Source organism: Tenrec ecaudatus, chromosome 4, assembly GCF_050624435.1.
Source record: "Tenrec ecaudatus isolate mTenEca1 chromosome 4, mTenEca1.hap1, whole genome shotgun sequence".
In the NCBI taxonomy this organism is placed as follows: Eukaryota; Metazoa; Chordata; class Mammalia; order Afrosoricida; family Tenrecidae; genus Tenrec; species Tenrec ecaudatus.
This window is the reverse complement of record NC_134533.1, coordinates 14678280-14704637: the sequence shown is the minus strand read 5'-3', so window position 1 is coordinate 14704637 and position 26358 is coordinate 14678280. Positions and strand designations below refer to the sequence as shown.

The 26358-nt window shown below is 38.7% G+C and overlaps 1 protein-coding gene and 1 pseudogene across 1 annotated transcript; one reads left to right on the top strand and one right to left on the bottom strand.

Moving 5' to 3' along the window:
* Positions 1-243: 243 nt before the first annotated feature.
* On the top strand, positions 244-3239 carry LOC142445633 (histone deacetylase 1 pseudogene; annotated as a pseudogene).
* A 2260-nt stretch (positions 3240-5499) lies between these two features.
* On the bottom strand, positions 5500-6468 carry LOC142446288 (olfactory receptor 5A1-like). Its single transcript, XM_075548055.1, has one exon. It carries the CDS (start codon positions 6466-6468, stop codon positions 5500-5502), a length of 969 nt encoding a protein of 322 aa, XP_075404170.1.
* Positions 6469-26358: the final 19890 nt, after the last annotated feature.

The window sequence follows — 26358 nt, the reverse complement described above, 5'->3', positions numbered from 1 at the left end:
GATTCACAAAATCATAATTTTTATTCAATTCTCAAATATTGACTTTTAATAAACATCATACTTTATAGGCATTGTTTTGCTCAATATTTCTGTTATTACCACTAAAAGGTGGAGAAGAGCTGGTAGCAGCTCAAAGGGATATCACTAAGAAATTGTTGAGGCAACTGTGAGCCCAGCTGTTGCAGTGTCCGGACATCTCGTCATTCCAGAGTTAGGTGAGGGGTCTTCAGCAATGTCAGGTCCATGGCTATAGAGGCTGCTTCTTCCGCATTGGCATTCAGGGTCTTTGGGGCCAGCCATCACTGCTTCATACTAGGTCTTCTGCAAGGGACTCTTGCGCACCTGCTCACCTTCTTCCATCTGGCCTGGCAGCTGCGCGTGAATTTTCCATACATCTACATGGCAGGCTCCATAATACCCAACATCCGCTTGCAGGTACACACATGGAGCTACGATTGCAGGGCAGGTGTTTGAGCCAGGCCTGTAGGCAGACTCCGTGAGGACCAGAAGGGAAAGCAGAGCTAACGGCAATCAGCTTTGCTCAAGATCCCACATGATGAGAAACCAAAAAGGTGCAACACAGGATCTATGCGGTTCTGAGAACAGAGGAACACTTAAATTAAGACCCACAGAAATATTTAAAGGAGTCACTCATCCTTAAATAAAAATAAAATGAACTCAAGAATGTGAAAAGGGCATAATTTAAAAGGCTACTAAATTTTTCAGGAAAATAATCGATGGTAAACTGATGGTAAAAATTAAAATAGAAGATCAATGAACTTCAAGATATTGGATTGATTATATATTTGAATGATTAAGAAGTTGAAGATCACAGAAATGTAATATGGTAAGGACAAAATTTCACCCACAAAAGAAAACAATAACTATAAGAGATTGAACATATCATTTAAAATCTACTGAAAAGGCATTCTCCAAATAGTAAACATAAAATGTTCCAGGATTGTGAACGGATGGGGAATGTAAACAAATGGATTCTATTTCCGTCTCCCTTTGAGTCGTAGTAATTGGATCAAGACCTTGAAGCCAAAGGTGAAAATCCAATTAAAGAAGAAGCTTATTATTTATTTAATGTTTAAGTACTGGAAATTATGATTTTTCATTTTTAACAAAATGAAAATAGAAGGCAAATGTTGTTGGCATTTGATCATGCAATTGTATGGAAGAAAATTGGCCATGTTTTTTTGGGGGGGGGTGTAATTGTGTCCTTATAAGGCAATAATTGAAGTGATCCTATGTGTTGAGAAGAAAGATGTATTTTACTGTTTAAATGGGTCAAAGTAAAATGTCAATGTAACTATTGAGGAAGAAGGGGAGACTGGCCTGAAGTCCACTGGAAATGCCTAGAGAAGGATAGATGAAGGGGGATGTGTTAGTCTGGGTACTTTAAAGAATCAAATCCACAAAAACTCATGTATAAGTGAAAGTTTTATATAAAGATTAAGTGTGCATCAAGAAAAAAATCCCAACCCAGTGCTGCTCAAGCCCATAAGTCTAACATTAACCCATATGTCCGACACCATTCCACAAAGTCTTCCTCCATCTCACAAAACAGACGCAATGATGCCGACTGCAGGAGGAAAGCCGAGTCAGTGAATGTGTAAGCATCTCAGTGCTAGCAGGGGTTTCCACACCAGTGCTCCAGCACCCAGGGCTGCATTGGTGTAGGTCCATGTGGCTTCTCCTCGGGGATGTCTTGCAGGAAGTGAGCCTTGCCAGATAAAGCAGGGAACTGGCTAAGGCAGCTGCACCCTGGTCCGACTGTCAGAAAGAAAGAGACTCAAGAATCAGAAAGGCGACATTTATCCCTCTGACCCGAACTCATTTAGAACAGCTATCATGAGTATGCGGATGTTTGAAACTACTATTACGGACAAGGTCATCCAATGAAGCCCCATCGAATTCACATGACTCACAATTTGCTGCACAACTATGGTCTCTACCGAAAGATGGAAATCTACCGCCTTCATAAAGCCAATGCGGAGGAGATGGCTAAGTACCACAGTAACGCCTACATCAATTCTTGCACTCCATATACCCAGATAACATGTCGGAGTACAGCAAGCAGATGCAGAGATTCAACGTCGGTGAGGACTGCCCGGTGTTAGAGTTCTGTCAGCTGTCCACTGGCGGCTCTGTGGCAAGTGCTGTGAAACTGAATAAGCAGCAGATGAACATCTCTGTGAACTGGGCCGGGGGCCCACACCACACCAAGAAGTCCAAGGCATCTGGCTTCTGTAACATCAATGACATCATCTTGGCCATCCTGGAGCTGCTAAAGTGTCACCTGGAGGGTGCTCTACATTGACATCGACATTCACCAAGGAGATGGCCTGGAAGAGGTCTTCTACACCACAGACTGGGTCATGACAGTGTCCTTCCCAAGTATAGAGAGTACTTCCCAGGGACCGGGACTAGCGGGATATTGGCGCTGGCAAAGGCGAGTATTATGCTGTCAAATACCCGCTCCGAGATGGGATTGACGATGAGTCCTACGAAGTCATTTTCAGGACAGTCAGATATCTCCAAGGTCATGGAGATGTTCCAGCCGAGTGTGGTCATCCTCCAGTTTGGCTCCAACTCCCTGTCGGGGGATCAGGTAGGTGTTTTCAACCTGATCATCAAAGGGCACTCCAAGTGTGTAGAATTTGTGAGGAATTTCAACCTGCCAATGCTGATGCTGGGAGGAGGTGGTTACACCATTCCCAATGTCGCACGGTGCTGGACGTATGAGACAGCTGTGGCCTTGAGCACAGAGATCCCCAATGAGCTTCCAGACAATGACTACTTTGAATACTTCAGACCAGATTTCAAGCTTCACATCAGCCCTGCCAACTTGACCAACCAGAGCACTAATGAGTACCTGGAGAAGATCTAGCAGAGACTCTGAGAACCTGAGGATGTTGCCCCATGCCCCTGGGGTCCAGATGCAAGCAATCCCTGAGGACACTGTCCCAGAGGAAAGTAGTATGAGGACGAAGAGGACCCCGAGAAGCACATCTCAATCTTCTCCTCTGACAAGAGAATTGCTTGTGAAGAAGAGTTCTCCGACTCTGATGAAGAGCAAAAACTCTTCCAACTTCAAAAAAGGCAAGAGAGTCAAAATAGAGGTTGACAAAGAGAAAGAACCAGAGGAGAAGAAAGAAGTCGCAGAAGAGGAGAAAGCCAAGGAGGAGAAGCTTGAAGCCAAAGGGGTCAAGGAGGAGGTCAAATTGGCCTGAGCAGACCTCCAGCTCCAGACTCTTGCAAAGTTCCAGACATTTCTTCCGTAACCCCTCAGAGTTTATATTTTCTATTCTCCGTGTATTTATATAAAATATATTAAATATAAATATCTCCAGGGACTATACAGGAACCAGAGCGCTGAGCTGGCCACAGGCAGCTTGGCTAGGTAAACCTCCAGCAGCTGCCTCCCCAGCTCGGCTGTTCTTTTTCATTGGAAAAGGTAGTTTTAGGTAGTCCCAGGACAAAATCCTGCTATGAGAGGACCTCCTTTGGAAAGACATCCATTACTGAACATTCTAGGGGTGGCTGGGCCTTTCAGGGACCCTTGTACTTTTTCCATCAAAGCTCCTTAAGATTTGGGATGGGGTCTTTTCGCATTTACAACTCCACCCATGCCCCACTGTTGCAGCCTTGCCCCAAGTGAGTCAACCCACTCTCAGTGCCTACAGCTGGAGGGCACCGGTCTGGTTTTCTCTTTTCAGATACTAGTTTCATGTTTGTGAAAACCTTTGTAATAAAACATGGTGCGGTTCTTTAAAAAAGAAAAAAAAACGTTTCATTAACTCAATCCTAATGGCATGGTTGTTGGCTTGTTGAGCTATGAATTGGGCCGTTTAACCACAAGCTCCATAATTCACAACCACCAGACACTCCACAGGAAACAAAGACAAGGCATTCTGCTCCCGTCCTACCATGAAGATTCCGTCTCCAAAACCCACAGGCGTGGTTCTACTTTTTCATTTAGGGATGCCGTGAGTCAGAGTTGACGCAAGGCAGGGAGTTGGGTTTGGAGTTTGGAATGAGTGTGATGGCTAGAACTGCCTTTCGTTGGGAAGGCACGTGATGTTAACTGATATTGATGATATTGCAGGCCTTACACAGCCCCCAAGGATCCCTAGTGTTCAAGGGGTTACAAGTCTGGCTGCTAATTGCAAGCAGTTTGAAGCCAATAGCTTCTACGTGAGGGAGAAAGACAAGACTTTCTACTCCCGTAAAGAGTCAACAGTCTCAGAAACCCAGATGGCAGTTCAGCCTTGTCCTACATATATATGGTCTCTTTGAGTTTAAATCAACTTGATGGCAGTGATTTGGTGTTCCCTGACTCAGCTTGATGTTGTGATAGCCCTCACGATGCGTTTCTTCATTCTGATTTTGTGTCCAGTTTTGTCCTGTTGCTGATTTCTTCCCACTTCCTCTGCCCTATCGTAACTCATTATTTTAAGATTTTATTAATGACTTTGGGGGTATTTGAGCTGGAAAAGACCATTGAAAATAAACCTTTGCAATGAAATGATAAAAAGTGTGACATTTTATATTGAAAATAATACAATATATGTAAAAGTTGCTCTATGAATTCCTGTCTGAAAAAAAATATGTCCTTCAGTAAAATTTCTTTAAATCCTTCCCATTGGATTCTTCCCAGGATGTCTCTATTACATCCGGGAGCTGGCTGACCCCATTGTTCCATTGGTAAACTTAAGGCCCTAGAATCAAGGGGAGCCCCAGATTCCTGAGCGTCTCAGCCTGCCTGAAGAAAGCCATCATTCGGAATGATTGTGCACAGCTTCCAGGGTGCTACCATGGAGAACATTCCAGGCCCAACTCTGCCCAGAAATTACCAACCTTGACCTTTTTAGAATCAAGGATCTTCCTACTGACCTTGAAAATGCACCAACCTTTCTACTCTCTCTATCTCTCATATCTCTTTCACAATTCACTTTCCTACATTTGTTTTTAGAGTCAAAATGGAAGGAACAAGATTCCTAGGTAGTAAAACTAACCAAATCTCAATCTCTATCCACCTTTTTTCTGTTTCTCTCTTGATTTCAAACCAAAGTTACAAAATGTTACTATTGCAATTATTTTTATTTTTAATGTGTTCAATGTCACATATTACTTAATATCATTTTGGAACATAAATAACAACTGAAAATAATAAGTAAAAGAAATGAAAATCTATGAATGAGGGAAATGCTATTTAGTATCCTGGAATGCTGCCATATCTGTATATATAATATCTACCAACACCATTCTCAAAACACAATCACTATTGAGACTTTTATCTACCTCTGTTCTAAGTAGGGAAACTGACATTTTTTAACTATATTCAAAGTCACTGCATGAGATTACTTAGTGATGGAAGCTAAGCATGGAAACACCCAAAAATAACAAAGCTACGTTTTTACTTCTCACCGTCTACATTCCTTACACATTTCCACTTCTTTTTTGAATGGGATAAAAATAACTATACAAGGGTTAGTCAAACTGAGACATGTCTGTTGTTCTCTTTCTAAGCCTCTTGAGAGCTGCTTTGATCTCCTTGTTCCTCAGACTATAGATCAGAGGATTCAACAGGGGAATGAGGATGGAATAGAACACTGATAGCACCTTATTCTGCTTCATGGATTGATCAGATTTGGGAAACAAATACACAGACAAGGCTGTACCATAATAGAGTGTTACAGCTGCCAGGTGGGAGCCACAGGTACTAAAGGCCTTGGCACTACTTTTCCCTGAGGATATTTTCAAGGTGGAAGCCACAATGAAACCATAAGATAAGAGGATAAAAATGAAAGAACCAAGCCCAACAAAAGTAGCTACCAAAAGGACAGTCATTCGGCTGATGAAGGGATTGGAGCAAGACAAGGAAATTATCTGAGGCACGTCACAGAAGAAATGCTGAATGATATTTGGTCCACAGTAGGAAAGATGAAAACAAGGGAATGTTTGAGTGAAACTACTAATCAAGCCACACATATAGGCCCCAGCTACCATCTTCCAACAGAGGCCAGGGGCCATGATTGCTGAGTACTGCAGAGGATGACCAATAGCTACATATCGGTCATAGGCCATGGCGGCCAACAGACAGCACTCAGTCAGAGCCATCCAGGCCACGACAAAATACTGAGTGGCACAGGCAATGAAGGAAATTGTTTTTTCCTTTTTCAGGAAGTCTGAAAGCATTCTTGGGCTGATGGAAGTAGCAAAGCAGATGTCAATAAATGAGAGAAAGCTGAGGAAAAAGTACATGGGGGTGTGCAGGTGGGTGTCCATCCTGATTAGGAGAATGAGGCTCAGGTTCCAGATAAGGGTCACAAGGTAGGTTGCTAGAAAGACTGGAAAGAGAAGGAGCTGTAGCTCCTTTTCATCTGAGAGACCCAGGAGAATAAATGTGGTCACTGAAGAGTAGTTTCCATACCAGTCCATGGACTTGCTTGCAGCCATCTGCAAAAGGAAAGATGAGAGAAAGAAATGGGTTTATTCCCTCCAAGAGGAAAAAGGATTTTATTTATTCACTTACCTTTTGTAGTTAGGCGTCTGGCTAATTTCTTATTATTGAATTAATAATGATCACATTTCGTAGACAATCACCAACATGCATTGAAAAATTCTCTGCAATATATGAGAATATATTTTCTTTCTTTCTTGGAGGACAAATATATCCAAAGGGCATTTTAAATCCATTTTCCCCCAAACTGTCTTTATGTCACATTTTCACCCAATGGCAGAATTTTCAAATATCTGAGACTTTGGAGAGAGGTTACAGTAATAGTGCCATTTCTTTTTGTGGCAAAACATAAAAATTCTAAGTGAACATTGCTCTGCTATTAACTCCATGATTAGAGAATCTAGCTGAATATGCACAGTGAGGAGCTGAACCAGTTGACCTATAAATACAAATTTAATAAATCTATAATGAATAAATCTGCACAATTCTGCAAATCCCTTTCTCTTTTTTTATTTTGATACCTGGAACAAAGTCGCAGGGTGGTGGGATTCGTCGCTCAGAGCAGCAGCGGTTTAAAAATGAATGTGACAAGCCGAATACTGACTTTCAGAAGCCTCTTGAGAAATGAAGAAACACAAAATGAGAGCACCATGGAGCTTTCCCTCTTGCTGGTGCAGAGTTTCCTTTCCTCAAATATAAAACCATAAGAGCTTGATTGTCTAGAACAGTATTTGTTGATCTTCGTTGTGTCCCATAGAAAACATGGTCCCTAAGAACTAGTAAAATACAACTACTCACCATCTTTACGTAGAGTGTTTTAGGAATTACAGTCACCTTGAAATCTACTTGTGGAGCTTAGGTTATTGACTTCTACAGGGGAGAAGCTGGAGATTTATGTAAGATTCATTCTTAGGCAATAGGCACAGTGCTTGGGAAACTTAGGCAGAATGTTGGCCTTTCCCCTTCCTCCACGTAGAAATCAGCCTAGAAATGTGAAGGAAGAACTCCTCAAATGCATGGTAACTTACCAAAAATATTTTTTGATTTGTATCAAAATGCATATATTCTTTTCCAGACTTATGGCTATCGTCTTATCTACTGTGTCATTAACCCCTCTACAGGAAAGGGCAGTTTTATTCAGATGAACCCAGAATAAAAGGAATATTTTGAAATGAAGGAAACTGTGGTCAAACGTCCCATGGGAGGTGTATATAGGGTCTCGAGATCAGGCAAGGATTTGGTATTAATGGGATAAAGTACTGTAGTTCTATGAAGCACATTGGTCAAGCAGGGGGACATTCAAAACAAAGAAGGTCCTCAAGGAGCTGGATTGACACAGTGGCTGGGACAACAGTGTGGAATGGAAGAGCCATTGAGAGGGTGGTACCAGAGGGGGCAATGGATTCCTCTGTTGCACATGTGATCATGGTTATTGAAAACTGACTTGATGACCTCTAACACCAGCAACAACATTAGCCGCTCAAAACATTTCTTCTCCACCTTTATTTTCCAGTCACCTGGTTTCTAAAATGAAGAAAAAGAGAAAGTCTCATGGGCCTATAAGATCATGCTCAGGAAAATAAAGTCAAGGAGTTCGTTTCCACAAGTCAAATCAATTGTTGCTTTCAGGTGCCCTGTTTCTAGAAAGATTATGAAAGAATGAGGGAATTAATTAGAAAAGTAATCAAGATATCTGATGGTATTCCAGGTAACGGGAGAATGGTAGTAGATTACCAATGTATTCACCATCCATCCTTAGGAGTTGTCCCTTCATAAAATGAATGGAGGTAAAAGCCTTGAAATAAAACAGAAGTTTATATTAATTTTTGTCAACATCCTTCACCTTTTCCTTATATATTTAACTCTGATATGTCAACTGGGTTTGTATTAAATATTCTTAATATATTCTCCACATCTCTGAATGATTGATATTTTTGTAATACTACATTATGTACTGTTGACGGTTTATAGGTTTCAGGTTGATATATCTTCTAGCTCATTCATTCTATATAATTGCTATTGCTCTTAGGTGTTATCAGGTTATGTCTGACTCATAGAGACCCTGTGTATAACAAAACAAAGCACTGGTCAGTCCTGTACCATTCTCACAGTCGTTCCTACGTTCGAGTGTAAACTCGAAGCCACTGGGTCAATTCTTCTACTTGAGGAGCTTCCTCTTGTTCACAGATCCTCTACTTTACCACACTCAGGTCCTCCTTCAGAGAGTAGCCCTACTGGTCACATATCCAAAATACATAAGGCAGCATCTTATAATTCTTAATTCTATGGACCAGTTTTTTTGGGGGGGCTATGTTTTCTCTCACACATATTTGCATATTATTCCCACAGTCCGTGGTCAATTTAGTGTTAGTCACCAGTACCATAATCCAAAGGCACCCACTCCTGTTGCTGCTGTTGTTGGGTGCCATTGACCCATAGCGACCTGATGCACAACAGAATGAAACACTGCTCCTATGCTTTCTTCGTGTCTGATGTCCTCCCACAATAAGTCTGGTGTTCAGTCATTACTGTTCCGTGTGCTGCACCTGTTCAAAAGATGGTCTCTGTGAAGCAGATTACACTGACACTGCAGGGCTTTGAATGTTTGTTTACTCACATCTAACCAATCAGAGCCGACCTATGACGTGGATGGCTCCAATTCACAGAAGCACCCGTAGTGATTCACTTACGCCAACAGCTGAACTGGAAAGAATGTGTCTGTGGCTGCCCTCCGTCTCTCCCCTCTGGTCTCTGTGTTAATTCATATCCTGCATTTCCCACCCTAGGCTTATACTCAAGTCAGTCAGCTTTTCTGGTTTTCCATGTAATAATTAGATACCTTGGCTTATACTTGGGTCAACTTATATTCGAGTATATACGGTAATTTGATTCTTGTTGGGCTATTTTTTTATTTGATTGCTATTTCAATTAGCAGTGTCTCTGAGAGTTTCTTTCATGTATTTGGTGTCTGAAGTAAGTTAACAAAAGTACTCTTTGGAGCCACCTTTATGGATCCACAATAAAAGCAAGGACTTTTGGGTTCCTGAACATTCCAGTTCCTGTCTGCTTAACCTTACCAATGATAATTTGTAATATAAGTGATCATTTCAGGTTGTGTCGGTCTTTCTAAATTCTTCTATTTTTTTCTGTACATAAAATTGGAAAATAAATCTCTATTAGATACCATTTTAACTGGTTTCTAGGTGCTTTTAAAAATACCACAACAGTAAATTTGATACACTGTGGGATACAGTAGCTAAATTGAATAAGTAGTGTGTGTGGGGGGGAGGGGGATATAAACTACACCATCAAGCTTCATCTCCGAATGTGCTGTATTATGCTTCCCTGCCTTCTTGCTTTCCTGATATCACTCAGTCAGAACAAGCTTTTCACACACACACACACACACACACACACACACACACCTGTCAGGGTAGATTTAAATACCTACAGGTATTTAAATGCCAAAGATCATCCTCTTATTTTCTCTCTCCAAATGCCCTAGGCATTTCTAAGATTTTTAATGCTATTTTTATAACTGAATTTAAGTTTGAAATTTTAAACTTCTTAAACAGGCACAGTTCAGAGAGGAAAACAGCTTTCATTATTGAATTGACTAAGTTGACTTACAATCATTTCCAGGCCCTTGAAGCCTGAAAGGCCTCGATGACTAATGGCCCTTCAACTCCAACAATTGTGATCTCCTCATGAAGAGAAAATTCCAAACCTTTCCATGGCCCCAGTTGTTATTTGTCAGTAGTGTAAAAATTTTTTTAAAAACTTGACAATTGAAAGAATTGATGCTATAAATTAAATAATACTTGAAAGATTTCTCCACCAGATGTGCATCGACATGATTTAGAGTGAAGGGAATCTGGGATTTTTAACACAGGGTTTCCCCCTTGTGGACCTCAATTTTCAATAGGAACACCACTGTATACGTTCATGGATGAACTTGTTAATATTTTTGTTGATATTGGGCCATTTAAATTGTTATTGGAGTCATCTTGTCTTCTACTAATCCCATTTGTTTACAAAAGTTACCACCCTGAAACAAAAAAAATACAACAACAACAAAATAAACAACCCTCAAAAACAGTAGTAGCTCTTTAATCAAGAGAAAATGTGTAATCATTCCCAAACTGTTCTAATAAATCTTGGACCTAATGAATATTTACACCCCCTTGTGTTCAATACCCCCACAGCTGTTTATCTATTGGTAATAATTATTTTATCTAAATATAATTGTCCTTTGAAATTCAATGAAAGCATAGAAATATTGTTAAGCTCTTTTGTACCTAAAAGACAGTAAAAGCAGGATCTGAAAAGGAGAACTTTCCAAAAAGGCCACTTGTTGCATGCAGTTACATAAGATGCCTCTCTAAACTTTGACTCTGCTTTGTAGCATCAAGAAAAATTTGCAGCACCTAAGGAATTCCTTTTTCCAGTGTAGCAATCTGAGAACAGTGCCATAGTTTCTCCGTTTGTCAAACACTGCATTATTCTTATCGTCCTCTACTTCCTGGAAGGGTTGAAATCACTAATAGAATCATAAAAGTCTGATTAGCAAGACTTTGTGACACCTTAAACATGTCTTGGACCAAGATCCTTGCACTTACGCTTTTAAATCTAAGGAACACATAATTTGCATTTCATAAACAATGCTCCTATTACACAGATGCAGAAAGGCCAATGAGATTTCTTATACTGTTCATAATAATTCTAGTAAGATTCCACCAGAATTCTTCAAAAATAAATATTTAATTCATCACTCTAAGGAATGTTTTTCACGGGTTTAAAGAGGGCTTTATTGACATCCTGGTGTCATTGTGAATTGTGAGTTGTGCTGCCAACTTTAAGGTTAGCGGTTCTAACCCACCAGAAGCTCCTAAGGGGAACGATGAAGATTTCTTCTCCCATAAAAATGTACTGCTCTGGAAACACAAGAGGCTATTCTACTCAGCACATAAGCAAAAGTGAAACTTGTAGTCTAATTAGGAAGGCAATAATGTTGGAGTTAATTCTTTGAATATAATTGATTTGAGCAAATTAATTAGACCATGCATTTCTATTGAATATAAAAGGTACATTTTCTATTCTGCATGTACATTTATTTATATGTGTTCACTCAAAATATCACTACATAGATACAGCAAACTCAATTGATGACCCTCGAGTTGGCCTTTGTCCTTTCTGAATGAGAGGAGGATAACTAATTGATGTGCTTTAGGACATTTAGCTGTTTCCTTGGAGATCCATCCCGATAATGAGAGTATGCGCTGGATTAAATAGTTGAGCATTCTTACTGAACAAAAAGAGGTGCCAATCTTTTACATGAGTCAAATGAAATATCGGAAACCTGTGACTCAAAAAATCAGATCATGATAAGTAATTCTCCAAGCTTTTCTACCCTAGTATAATCTCAGCTTCAAAGTCTATTTGCAATTTTTCTACCACTATGACTCAATTTGCTGATAACAATGAATTTAACATGGTAGCTCAACAGAAAACTTTCGACTCCCTTGCTAGGATTATATTAAACATTAGAATAATTCTTGATTTCCGTTAGGTCAACGTGGGGGAGTTTATGCCATCGCTAGTACCTCCTGCTGCATCTGGGTAAATGCTTTAGCGTAAACAAAGGTGGATATTGAGATTACCTACAAAAAGTACTCCTTAATGCCCAATGTTGCCAGCTTGTCTATTTTTAATTGGTTGCCCAATAGCATTGGCTCTTCACTACAGTCTATATTAAAAACTGGCTTAGTACTTCCAATTATCAAAATAATTGTTATAAACCTGCCTCTCCCTAAGGCAGAGCACTGTCATCAAGTCAATTTTAAGCCTTCATGACCCTATAAGAGAGAGGAGAATTGCACATTTGGTTTTCCACGGCTGTGATTCTTTACAGGAGCCAAAAGCTTCATCTTTCTCTCTTCAAGCAGCTCATGACTTTGTAGTTAACAGCCCAACACAAAACCCACTACCCTATCTAGACTCCTTATATAGAGAATTAGTTAATTCTCCCTATTACAGTTAAAAGCCATAGAAAATGGTCTTCTAACACTTGTAACTACAACAAAATGTCTTTACTCAGGCACAGAATCATTCATGTAAACTGAGTCTGTATGCTATCAGAATGTTTGGGATAATGAAAATATTGATGTTTCTTATCTTGAATGTTTTGCACTGATACTTATTGTTTGAGCTCACTCGAAGTTGCTCCTCCTATTTGATCTCGTTTGCTAGCCTACAACCCGGAAAACTGTGCTCCCCTGAAAGGAAGCTCTCAAGCTGGGAAAGGTGAAGTAACTTATCCTTAAATCTCTGTCAAAGGATCGCCAAAGTCCTTACAGAAGAACAGCTACTCGACTGTAGACGATGTGATCCATGTGCTTTTTTCAGTGTGTAGATAAAAGCTGAGCTTTGTTCTCAGAAAGACAGTCTGGGCTTTCACTCTGTGCTCCTTAGCTCAAACTGTTCCATCCACTAAATCTCTTCCTCCTTAACTCCTAACAGAGTGCAAGAGATTATCCTTTGATACATGGAAGCCTGGGTTTCATATATTTTCATTCAAAATGGTTTATATTACATATGTCTTCTGTCTTCATAGTAATATTGGCTCAGAACCCTACTCAACAAAATGTTAGATTTGATGTTTTGAGGCTAAAATAGTGGTTAGGTATAGGTTTCATATCATGAATACAAATTTGGAGCTAAGACTTTTCAATGGAATTTTTTTCATAAAAGGTCTCTGAAGCATCGATGGCTCTTTCAGAGGCTTTATTGTACAAATACACAGACAAAAGCAATATGCTTGAGAAGTCAATCATGACACAATCCTCATGTCTCTTCACTTATATTGCTACAGTAAAAGAAGTAGAAATGCATTAGTACTCACTGCGTGCCAACCAAAAGAAACAAACATGAGAATAATTTACTTTCTCTCGAGAGGAAGAAATGAAAATGTATTGACATGTTTGTAGCATGTAAATTTGTAAGGGACAAAGAAATATTCATCTTTAGATAGTAACTATAGTAGAGTCTGTGTCCACAACAGCTAGAGATAAAACCACGACAGCAAATCTTACCACAGTAGTGAAGGCAGAGAAATCACTGCTCGTCTCAGAGATATCTTTTAATGTATTTTTCCTTGTTTTTCTCTACCACCCACATTTCTAATTAAAATCTATATTTGTGGTGTCTTATTATCAAACTCCTTAACTTTCCTCTTGTGTTTGGATAGCATTTTCTTGGGTCTGTTACTTCAACTGTTTTTTGCATTATTTTGGTATAAGACATTTCCTTCCCCATATTTAATTAACCTCATTAAACCATTCTTTCCAAGTTAAAAAGTAAATAGAAAGTCAGCATTAAAAAATAACCCCTCTGGCTTAAGTGGAGAGCAAATATTTTGAGAATGATGAGGGAAATGAATGTACAAATGTGCTTTACACAATTGATGTATGTATGGATTGTGATAAGAGTTGTATGAGTTCCCAATAAAATGATTTAAAATAAAAATTAAAAACAATATTTTATCAGAAAAAAATAACCCCTTTAACATATTCCTTTTCTTTAAGATATTTCATCAGCAATGCTTACTAGTATTTTCTTTAGCTCCTGTATGTGGCTATTATTCATGGCGATCAGTTGGTTTCTTATAAGTTCAATATGTAGGTATAACAGGAAGCAAAATCTAAAGATCATTCTCCTGGAACAATAAGGAATGCTTTCTGTCAGGTCCATTATGATATTTATTCTTGACTAATGGTTTCATTCTTCCTCTATAATTTGACATGTTAATCAATAATTGTTGAATCAACTCAACCCCAAATCCATCCCCCAATACAATAACCTGTGGATGGCTTAAGTATAACTTTTTAGAGATAGCAAATCAGATTGTAGAGAGCGCTCAAAAATAATCTGAGTTGTTTTTCTCCAGCTGTGCTTGCCCATTAGTTTGAAATGCTGATAAATGAAGTCAGAGGCCTTTAAGCTCACACATCATGAAAAAAGTATGTAGGTATGGCCTATATTTTATACTCTTTTTATATGTTTGCTTTTCAGGAAATAAGAATCACCAAGGGCTCTTATGATATTTAGATTGACAACAACAATGATATTGAGTGATTTATACCTCCGTGAACTGTGCCTGTATACTCAGTACTTGAAATTTCCCAGAGAATGGTCATCAAGTTAGTCACCTAAGAATTCCAAGAATTATTCCAATTCCTTTTATGTTATGATGTACCCAGGTACTCAGAAATGGTGAACAGAAATTTCAACTTACAGCTTCTAAGAGCTTCCCATTCCATCAGTACTCTGAGAAGTGCACAAAGCCGGTTAGTAGCAATGTTTGACTCAGTCTCTCTCAGAAATGATCCAGCTACTAAAGAAGATGGCCCTAAATGCTTATAAACTCTAACCCTTGCATTTAAGAAGTGATTTCAGAGCACAGTAGACATTTTAAAAAAAAGGAAAACAAAATCACACATACTGTACATAACTCTTCTCTTGGGTAATACAGGGAAGAGAATTCTTGTTAATTGGTCTCTTGCTTAGCTACCAAGATCTCCCGACAGGGTTCTAATCCTTTGGGATATTTTTCTATTAAAGAATTCTCCATTCAGATTGCCTCTTTATTTCAAGAAAGAATCATCTGTCTGGATTATACATCACTTCCAACCCTGTTAGCATGAAGCAAAATTTTTCACCACAGCAGAGAACCAACTACTACGAGTACTCCGGGAAAGGTAACAGGAAGCAGCAAGCACCCATCGATTGTGAATCAGACTCTGCAGAAGAGGAAATCGCCACCCTCAATCTCCTACTTTGGAACAACCCGCTATATAGGTGGAACTCTATAAAGTGGTTCATATTCAGGAAAATTTTACTACAACTTGGAATACGAAGGGGTAACACATCTGGCTTCTCTTTTTTTCTCTCAAGGTTATATCATGGAGAAATTAAAGCTGTAAAAAATAGGGAAAGAAAATGGGAGGAAAAGATGAAAATATGGCAAAGGGAAAGGACAATAGGGGAAAGGGAAGAGGGCAGAAAACCCACTTCAGAAAGGAAAAAGTGGGCAAAGGATAAATGAAATTTAATCATTCAAAAACAATTTGAAGTTACTCTTCCATTTCTACATCCAACACCACTACCTAAAAGGACTTTTCTTTTCTAGCCCTGAAACACTTCTAATAAGTATTTTCTATTTGGTCTTCAAACTGTGGTTTCTCTTTCAGAAAAAATCCTGGACTGCAGAGAAAGAAGACTTAGAGTGGATAAAAGACCTCTGGCTATAGTGAAGGCAAAGCCTCTAGTGGCAAGATATTCATATAGTATATAAAGTCTAGTTGTCATACTAATACATCTTTAAGCTCCTGTTTTATACCTTTTCAGCCTCATTTTAAAATGCCCACTAACTGCATGAGGCAGGATAGTATTTTTTTAAGTAGTATCTCTCTTTTTAGCTAACATTTTCTTCCACACATTACTTTTTATATATTTTTTAATATTATTTTAAGATAGTTTTATTGGAACATACATCACACATCATACAATTTTAACATATTAAGATTTGGGCAATTGTCACCACGATCAATTTCAGAACATTTTCTTCTCATACTGTTTGGTGTTAGTTCCACATTTCCCCCCACCTAAGAAATTATTAATCCAGTTACTATCTCTATAGATCTACCTATCTTGGATATCATATACAGAAAATCATACGAAACACACAAGAAGAAAACAACAATAATGACTAGGAATATAGGTAGAAAACTCTCACTCAAAAAGAAATTAGAAAATATTAGAAACTGGAATAGCGTTAGAATGGGTGAAGTGATGAAGTATGACATTTTAACTATGCAGTGCTCTCTGTCTGAAAGCAAGTCTATTCACATCCCTGAACTTTGTTCAGAGGGCATTCACTGGATGTTTAATTCTTTTTTTTTTCACATTTTATTAGGGACTCATACAACTCTTATCACAATCCATACAAATACATACATCAATTGTATAAAGCACATCCATACATTCCCTGCCCCAATCATTCTCAAAGCATTTGCTCTCCACTTAAGTCCTTTGCATCAGGTCTTCTTTTTTTCCCCTCCCTCCCCGCTCCCCCCTCCCTCATGTGCCCTTGGTAATTTATACATCGTTATTTTGTCATATCTTGCCCTATCCGGAGTCTCCCTTCCCCCCTTCTCTGCCGTCCCTCTCCCAGGAAGGAGGTCACATGTGGGTCCTTGTAATCAGTTCCCCCTGGATGTTTAATTCTTATGAGGATACTGCAAAATAGATTGTGGGCTTCCATTGTCATTCCTGCTTTATAAAAACCAGGTGTTGGATTAATAATTACCTAAGGTTCAGAAGAGGAGGTTGGGGGGAGATGGGCATTGCCAACAATGACTACGATGAATATGAAATTTTTCAAAGAGAAAACATTCTGAAATTCTGGTGATAAATGCACAAATCTTAATGTAACTAAATGGTTAAATTATATGATATGTGAAATATATGTCAATAAAACTGTTTCAAAGACTTTCAGGAATAAATGGAATATCAACTGAAAAGCTCCATCAAACCAATGAAACATTGGTATCACTCACTTGTCTATGCCAAGAAATTTGAGAGACAGCTATTTGGCCAACTGCCTAGAAGAGATCTGTATTTGTACTCATTCCAAAGAAAGGTAACTCAACAGAATACTCAAATTATAGATTAATATTATTGTCACAGGTATATAAAATGTTGTAAAGAATACTCAAATTATAGAATATTATTAATGTCACGGGTATATAAAATGTTGTAAAGAATTCTCAAATTATAGAATAATATTATTAATGTCACAGGTATATAAAATGCTGTAGATAAAGACATGTACATATGCAAATATATTTATATATGAGGATGGGGAAATAGATCTATGTGCCTATATTTATAGGTTTAGTATTAAGGTAGCAGAAGGACATTGGGCCTCCATTCAAGTACTCCCTCAATTCAAGAATACTTTCTTCTATTAAATTGGCATTCTGTGATGCTCACCTTCCCGACACAACCGCTGAAGACAAAGCGGGTGAATAAGCAAATGTGGTGAAGAAAGTTGATGGTGCCTTGCTATCAAAAGATATAGCGTCTGGGTTTTAAAGGATTGAAGATAAACAAGTGGCCATCTAGCTCAGAAGCAACAAAGCCCACATGGAAGAACATACCAGCCTGTGTGATCACGAGGTGCCTAAGGGATCATTTATCAGGCACAAAAGAACAAAAAATCATATCATTGGGTGCACACCTCCATGATACAATCGCTGAGGACAAATAGGTGCATAAGCAAATGTGGCGAAGAAAGCTGATGGTGCCCGGCTATCAAAAGGTATAGCGTCTGTGGTCTTGCAGGCTTGAAGGCAAACAAGCGACCATCTAGCTAAGAAGCAACAAAGCCCACATGGAAGAAGCACACCAGCCTGTGCGATCACGAGGTGTTGAAGAGATCAGGTATAAGGCATCATCAGAACAAAAAGCATCTTACCATAGTGAATGAGGGGGGCAGTACATAGTGGAGACCCAAAGCCCATTTGTCTGTCACTGGAGATCCACTTCCACAGGGGTCTAGGGGAGAAGACGAACCAGTCAAGGTGCATGTAGCATCGATGAAAAATACAACTTTCCTCTAGTTCCTAAATGCTTCCTCCCCCCGCCCCCCACTATCATGATCTGAATTCTACCTTGCAAATCTGGCTAGACCAGAGGATATATACTGGTACAGATAGGAAATGGAAACACAGGGAATCCAGGGCAGATGATCCCTTCGGGACCAGTGGTGTGAGTGGCGATACTGGGAAGGTAGAGGGAGAGTGGGTTGGAAAGAGAACTGATTACAAGGATTTACATGTGACCTCCTCCCTGGGGGACTGACAACAGAAAAGGGGGTGAAGGGAGACATCGGACAGGGCAAGATATGACAAAATAATAATTTATAAATTATCAAGGGCCCATGAAGGAGGGGGTTGTGGGGAGGGAGGGGATATATGAGGACCTGATGCCAGGGGCTTCAGTGGAGAGCAAATGTTTTGAGAATGATGAGGGCAATGAATGTACAGGTGTGCATTACACAATTGATATATGTATGGATTGTAAAGAGTTGTATGAACCCCTAATAAAATGATTAAAACAAAATAAAAAGGTTTTTTTAAAAACCTCTTTAAAGTGTTGAAAAGCAAGGATGTTACTTTGAGGACTATGGTGCACCTGATTCAAACCATCATATATGCAATTGCCTCATATGCATGAGAAAGTTGAACACTGAGTAAGAAATATGAAAGAAAAATTGATGTGTTTGAATTATAGCATTAGCAAAGAATATTGGAAATACTGTGGGCTTCCAAAAGAACAAATGAATCTGTCTTGAGCGTATACATTACTTCCAAGCTAGACTGTTACTTAGAAGAAAAGATGGGAAGACTTTGTTACACGTACTTTGGATATATTATCAGGGGAGACCATATGATGGAGAAGGGCAGGGTGTTTGATAAAGCAGAGGGGTAGCAAAATCAACCTCTGAGAAAATGGATTGACACAGCAGCTGCAACAATGGGCTCAAGAATAGGAACAATAGGGAGGATGGTTCAAGACTATAGGAACAATTGTGAAGATGGTGCCGGACCAGCCAGTATTGTATTCTGTTGTACATAAGGCGGATATAAATCAGGACCAACCTTATAGCACTGAATCACAGCAGCATTGTACAAGTATAGAGACAGACACAAGATACTGGGGAACTTTATTGTTAGCCAAACTATTATGTTTCATTAGAGAAAATCCTTTCAGTAAATAATTAGAAGAGTTATGACTCTCACTGTTGCAAGAAAATCAGAAAATCAGGAGAATAATGTACTCTTTCAGGAAGAAGACATGAAAATGAATTGATGTTTGCAATATGTAAATTACTGAGGGGCAGAGAAAGCTTGGCCTTTAGACAATTACTTGATCTAAAGTCTTGTCCACAAATATCTAAGACTCATATTACCACAAAAAAATCTTATTTTTTAAAAATCGTTTTATTGGTAGTTCTTGTAGATATTATAACAATCCACAACTCAGTTACATCAAGCATAATTGTACAGTTGCTGTCACCATAATTTGCAAAACAACTTCTTCTTGAACTCTGATATCAGCTCCCCTTTATCCCCTCCCTCCCCCATCCTGCCTCCCAGAACAAACACACACACACAGTATCTATTTTTTTGTTTTTGCTGTATCTTACCCATCCAATATAGTCCTTCACTTACAATTCTGTTATTTGTTCCCCTCGAGTAGGATGATACAATAATCATTACTATTGGTTTTCCCTTCCCCTTTCTCTCCCTTCACCCACTTCCCATACTTTCAGGGAATCATTACTCTCATTATTATTTCTGAAGGGTTTAGCTACCTTGGATTTCATGCATCAAATGGTCTTAATTATACAAACGAACATACACCGGTCTAACAAGATTAATGAAGTAAAACTAAGACCATAATAGTAAGGGGAGGAAATATTTTTAAAAACCTAGAAGATAATTATGTGTTTCTTCAATGCTATTCTGCACAATGGATATATCATCCCTTCTGTGTGGCCCCTCTGTGAAGAACTGTCCAATTATCTTCCAGGTGGGTTTTGGATTTCCACTTTGTCTATACTCCTTCATATCAATTTACTTGTTTATGAACTTCTGATACCTTTTCCAGTCAACACAGCATGATCACACAGCTGGGTGTGCTTCTTCCATGATGGCTTTGTTGTTTCCTATTATGTGGCTGTTTGTTTAACTTCAAGCCTTTAAGATCTCAGAGACTGCATCTTCTAATAGCTGGCACCATCACCTTTCTTCACCACATTTACTTATGCACCCATTTTGTCTTCAGCTATTGTGTCAGAAAGGTGAGTATCAGACATTGCCACGTGAATTGAACAGCCATTCTTATACTGATATAAGATTTAAGTCGAGGACCAGAGTCCATCTGCTTCCTTGTTATATACCTATCTTTATATATTTACATACATTCATATTTATATTATATTTATATATATAATTTTTACTTACTTGTACTTTTCTTTTATTCTTTCTTCTTTCCTCCTGCCCCACCATCATGTTTGCCAACCATTCTCCTCTCAGTAATTCCCCTTAAATACATTTTACTTTATCAAACAGGACCGGAATGCTACACCCTCCTCACTCTCAATTTTAGATCCCTTGCTATTCTCCGACTCCTGTAGATATTGGCTCATCACTCCAGTCCAACCCCATCCTGTTCCATACCCCACCCCAAAACCATAAGTCCCATTGCTGGCTCCTTGGGATTGCTTTTCCTGCCTGTCTTGTATAGATAGACACCAAAAATGGGAGAGAAAAAAAGAGAGAGAGACTAACAATTAGTTCCAAATCTGACTCTTGTCCTGACTCAGAGTAGATGAGTAGCGAGCAGGCCCTGTTATAATCCATAGATCCAATCCTCTTTTCCTTCAGGGATCCATATCCTGTGACCAGTTTACCTAACAGCACTCAACCCCTTTTAGTCCTCAGCATTCATGTCCAAGGGGCCAATCCTTCTACAAGACACCATTGCTCTTCCTGCTGTCAAGGATGGAGCCATCTAGTGCCACAACCCCAACCCTATTATACCTTTAGACTTTCAGTGTGGCCGCTCCTGAATATGCCCCAACAAGTTCAAATGAAGTGCCACTTGCTGGCCCCTGAGTCAGAAGTTTATAATAAAGATTCCTCAGAGACTTTGTGACTTTGCCCCCATTGCTGATCTGTTGAACTCCCCTCTTGATTTGAACTCATGTAGACAGGTCAGACCACCACACTCCCCCAACTGTGTCTTCAGCACTATCATCTATGGAAGAGACGTCATGTCTCCGGTCCAGCCCTGCAGTCCTCTCTGGGAAGGAGCTGTCCGAGCAGGAACATCAGTCTCAAAGCTTGCCACTACAGAATGAGATCTACTCTCTCTCTCCCTTTCCTGTGAAGACATAAACAATACCCTTCCTGTGGGTGGGTTAATGCCCTGTTCCTCCATTGCCATTTCTTCCCCCACCCCTCTGTGGGCCATAAAAGCATAGTAAGGGGCAGAAGGGGTATGCGGAAGATATCTTTTCCCACAGATGCTATCTGCATGTTTTTATTTTTCTTATTTTGATGATGTATGCATCATTCTGTTGCAAGAATATCAGGCCCTCAGCTAGAAACCTGTGGCATGTATATTTTCCCCTACACCCACTCTGTTTTTTGAACTCATTGGACTCATGCTGTCCTTGTCCTTTTGTGCTTGGCTATGGTTGATCAGCATAATATCTTCCAACTCCATGAGATGAGGTGCTTCAGCATTTCATCACTGTTTTTAGGGATGCATAGTACTCCATTCTGTATATATACCAGAGTTTTTTAATCTATTAATCTTTTGGCAAATTCAGACTGTTTCCAATTTTTTGCAACTGTGAACTTCTTGAGGGGTTCTTTGCCAGTTCTTGGTTTCTTCCCTTTCCATATGAAGTTGGTAGCCAGTTTTTCCATTTCTTTGAAAAAAAATGATGCTGGTATTTTGTATCTGTATAGCACTGAACCTATATAGTGCCTAAGGTAGAATTGACAGCTTTACATTGATTTTACAGTGATTTTTTTCAGTTGATAGTTCCTTGATAACTTTATCTATTTCTTCTTTTGCTATGGGTATGTTCAAGTTCTTGACATCTACATGAGAGAATCTGAGGAGGGTTTGTTTTTCTAGGTATTTGTCCATGTTTTCCAAGTTGTAATCACTGGAGTACAGTCCTTCAAAGCCATGCGTAATTAGTCTTTTAATTTCATTGGGGCCTGTTGTAATTTTCCCTGTTCCATCCCTCAACGTGATATTGATGTCTCTACTTTCCTATCTTTTGTTAGGTTTGCAATGGTTTGTTGATTATGTTAATCCTTTCAAAGAACCAACTTTTCTGTTTTTTTCTTTCCGAAGAACCAACATTTAATTCAGTTGTTTTTCTCCATAGTTTTTTGTTTCCCACTCATTCATATCCACCCTTATTTTTATAATTTCTTGTCTTTTGCTCTTAGAGTGGTTATTCTGTTGACTCGGTTCCAACTGCTGAACCTATTATTATAGGGCATCCACCATAAGTCTCTCTTCCTTCTTCTTATGTGCATTAATCTAATCACTATGGAGCATCCTCTGATGACTGCCTTTGATGCATCCCATAGATTTTGGTATGTTGTGCTCTCATTCTCATTGGTTTCTAGAAACTTCCTAATTCTGTCTCTAATTTGGGTCAATACCCACTCCTATTGAAGAAGTAGATTATTCATCCTCCAAGTATTTGCCCTTGGTTTATTGATCTTTCTTTTGGTGATTGCCAGCTTTATGGTATAGTGGTCAGAGAAGGAAGTCTGAGTGACCTCAATATGTTTGAATTTGCACAAATTTGACTTGTGTCCCAGCATGTGGTTTATTTTTTAATACATACCGTGTAATGTTAAAAATAATGTGAATTTTTTGCAGTCTGGTGCAGAGTTCTTAGTATGTCTATCAAGTCCAGTTGTCTACTTGTAGAGTTTAGTTCTATTCCCTCCTGTTGAGCTTCAATCCTGCTGATGTATCCTTCTCAGAGTGGTGTATTGAAGGCTCCTACTCTGATTACAGTACTCGTGATTTCTTTTTGCATCTTTTAAAGGATTTGATTCACATATTTCACAGGTTGGGCACATATATGTTTATTATGTTCACTGGCTCTTGTTCTACTGAACCCTTAATCATTATGTAATTCCCATATTTATCTATTGTTATGTCCTGTACCTTGAAATCAATTTTTTCAGAGATTGGTATTGCAGATCCTGCTTTTTTTTAGATTGCCATTTTCTTGATATGCCTTCTGCCAACATGTGATCCTCAACATGTTTTTGTCTGTGAACTTGAGATGCATTACTCGCAGACAACAGTTTGCTGGGATCCAGTCTTCTAATCTTAGTCTTTTTATGGAACAATCATACCATTGGTGCTCAGGTTTATTGCATCTATTGTGAATTCTTTGCTGTCATATAAACCTTTTGCCATAGACATTTTCCTCCCTCCCTACTTATCACTGTGTTTTGTATGTTTGAGGGGATTCATTCTTGTCTTTTTTCATCATTAGGTCAAAGACATCTTGGTCATTAATTACAATGTTCTGATTTCTGGATAGTGGTGGTCTCATGTTTGTGCTTTGTGGATGTTAGTCCTCTGGCCAATGTGTGGTGGAAAATAATTTTTATAGTGCTGGTTTTCTTTTCTTCATTTCTTTATTTTTAATCATTTTATTGGGGATGTTTTCTTTCCTCTGTCTTTTCTTTTTCTTTTCTTTTTTTTTTTTTTGACGTATTCTCTAAATTTTTCCTGATCTGGGAAAACCCTTATCTTTGCATCTATTTTGAGGGACAGTTTGATGGATAGAGGATTCCTGGGTTACCATTTTGCTCCTTCAACTTTTTCCATTCTCTTCTCTTATTCATGGTTTCTGCTGATTGCCCTTATATATGACTGTTTTGTTTTTGGTTGGTAGCTGCTCGTATGATTTTTCTGCTTTTCCTCAAAGTTGGAAAATTTTGACTAATACTTGCCTTGGTGTATTCTTCTTAAGGTTCAGTCTAATTGTTGTCCTCTATATTTCCTGAATGATTATCTGATTCTCCTTAAATAAGTTAAAGTTTTCTACTAGGAATGACCTTACTACCTTTGCTGTTGATTTTTCATTATGTTTTGCTCTGGTAACCCAATCATTCCAATATTGTTTCTCTTCATAGAATCTCTCATTTTTCTCAGGTTTTCTTCAGCTCCTTTCATTATCTTGTTTCCTTGTCTTTCAGATTTGTTGAGTTCTACTTGACCTTCTGCAAGGTCACTGATATGATTCTTCACTTCTTTCAGTCTATTGGTAAAGTCTTTTACCATTTGCTTTGCTTCTGTTGCATTTTCCCTTAACTCTTGTATTTCCCTTTGGTATATGGCCTAGATCTTCTCAATTATTTTTTTCCTTTATCTGTATTGATTCCCTCATATCCTATATGACTCCAAGCAGTATTTTGAATATTACTTTCTGTGGCTGTTCAATATCTGCTTCATATATATATATATTTAGGTCCAGGTCTTCCTCAGACATTGGATTCTGTTTATCTTGCTTTCTTGTAGAGGTTGTAGAAACTAGAGTTAAGAATTTGACAGGCTAATCAATAACTCTGTTATATCTACTCACTCCAGAATCCTTCCCACAACATAATGATCTGTATATGGCTGAAGTAACTCACTTACATGTTCTAAGAAAGGGTTCTAACTCCTTTTCCTTCATTATGTGCTCATGTACTCAGAAACGGTTGACATAAATTTCAACTTACGGTTTCTGAGAGCTTCCTATTGTATCAGTACTTTGAGGTGCACATTAAGTCTGCTGATAGCATGTTTGACTTGATCTCATTCAGAAATTATTCAGCTATTAAGAAGAGAACCTCAAATGTTTATGAAATTGCTGCACCGATATTTAAGAAAATATTTGAGGGCACAGTGAAAACTAAAGATGAAACCACTAAGACCATGCAGGCAGGACATACCTGTCCTCTTGAGTGATAGTGGGGAGAAGATTTCTGTTAGTTGATCTCTTCCTTAGGCTCCAAGATCTTCTTTCAGGACCCTAATCTTCTGAGGCATTTTGATGTCAAGGAACTCTTTTTTCAAACTGGGTCCTTGTTCCTAAGGAAAAACTATGGGCTTGATCTAGAGATCATCTCCAAGTCTGGTATCTATGAAGAAAATTTATTCAATAGTGCATAGAAACACTACTCAGACTACTCTGGAAAAGGCACCAGGAAACATAAACACCCAGCAAATAAACATCAGATAATCTGCAGAAGAGAGTGCCCCAGCTCTCTATTTTCTTATTTTTGAAACACGTTGTTTAAAACAAATTGAACTCTATGAAGTGGATCATGTTGAGAAGAAGATTTTACAGAGGCTTGGAATATAAAGATGTAGCATATATGGGTCCCCTTTGGTCTTAAATGAAAAGGAGATAAAGATTGGATTGACTGAGTAAGAGCAAGACAAAGGGAAAGAACAAGAGTGGGAAGAAAGAAGAAGAGCAGTAGATAGGAAACTTTGGAAGCAAAAATAACATGCCAAAATACAATGTAAAAGTTTACTTTCACTTTTCCATCCCAACTTACTAATGAAGAGAATTTTTTTCTTTCCCAGCCCTGATACACTAAAGGTTATAATCTTTATAAGCATGTGTCATTTCATCTTCAACTATGGCTTTGTTTCAGGAAAACTTAGAACTACAAGGGAAGATCATTCAAAGGCAAATGAATCCAAAATTGGCAGGTCAGATGATTGATCACTGATGACTTCCAGGATGGGCAGAAATACATCAGGTGATGTTGAAAAGTCCAAAACACTAGATGCTATTGAGCCAGATGCAGGATCCATACACAGAGCGAGTCAAGAAAGTTTTCCACAACATCCATTTCTGTAAGAAGCACATCACATCCCCACACTTCCGTGTTTAAAGAAATGTTCTTGCAACTGTTTTAACCAGGGCTATGATCTGAGTAGGGGTATTGTATCTCACACTAATATTAAAATTAATTATCAGCTCATAGCACATCGTGTGCTATAGCAATAACATTATATTAGATAGGTATACCTTTTGAATCAATAAAATGTCTAACAGCCACTTATAAGGGGTGTTGCTGTTGCAGTTAGGGGACATCAAATTGGTTCCTACCCATAGCCATCCCATGTGCAAGAGAAAGGAACACCGCCCAGACCCATGTCCTCACCATTGTGGTTATGTATGAGTCCATGCTTGAAGCCAGCTT

What these genes read in the sequence shown, in the direction of transcription:
- LOC142446288 (XM_075548055.1), bottom strand. Translation starts at nt 6,468, where the DNA reads ATGGCTGCAAGCAAGTCCATGGACTGGTATGGAAACTACTCTTCAGTG.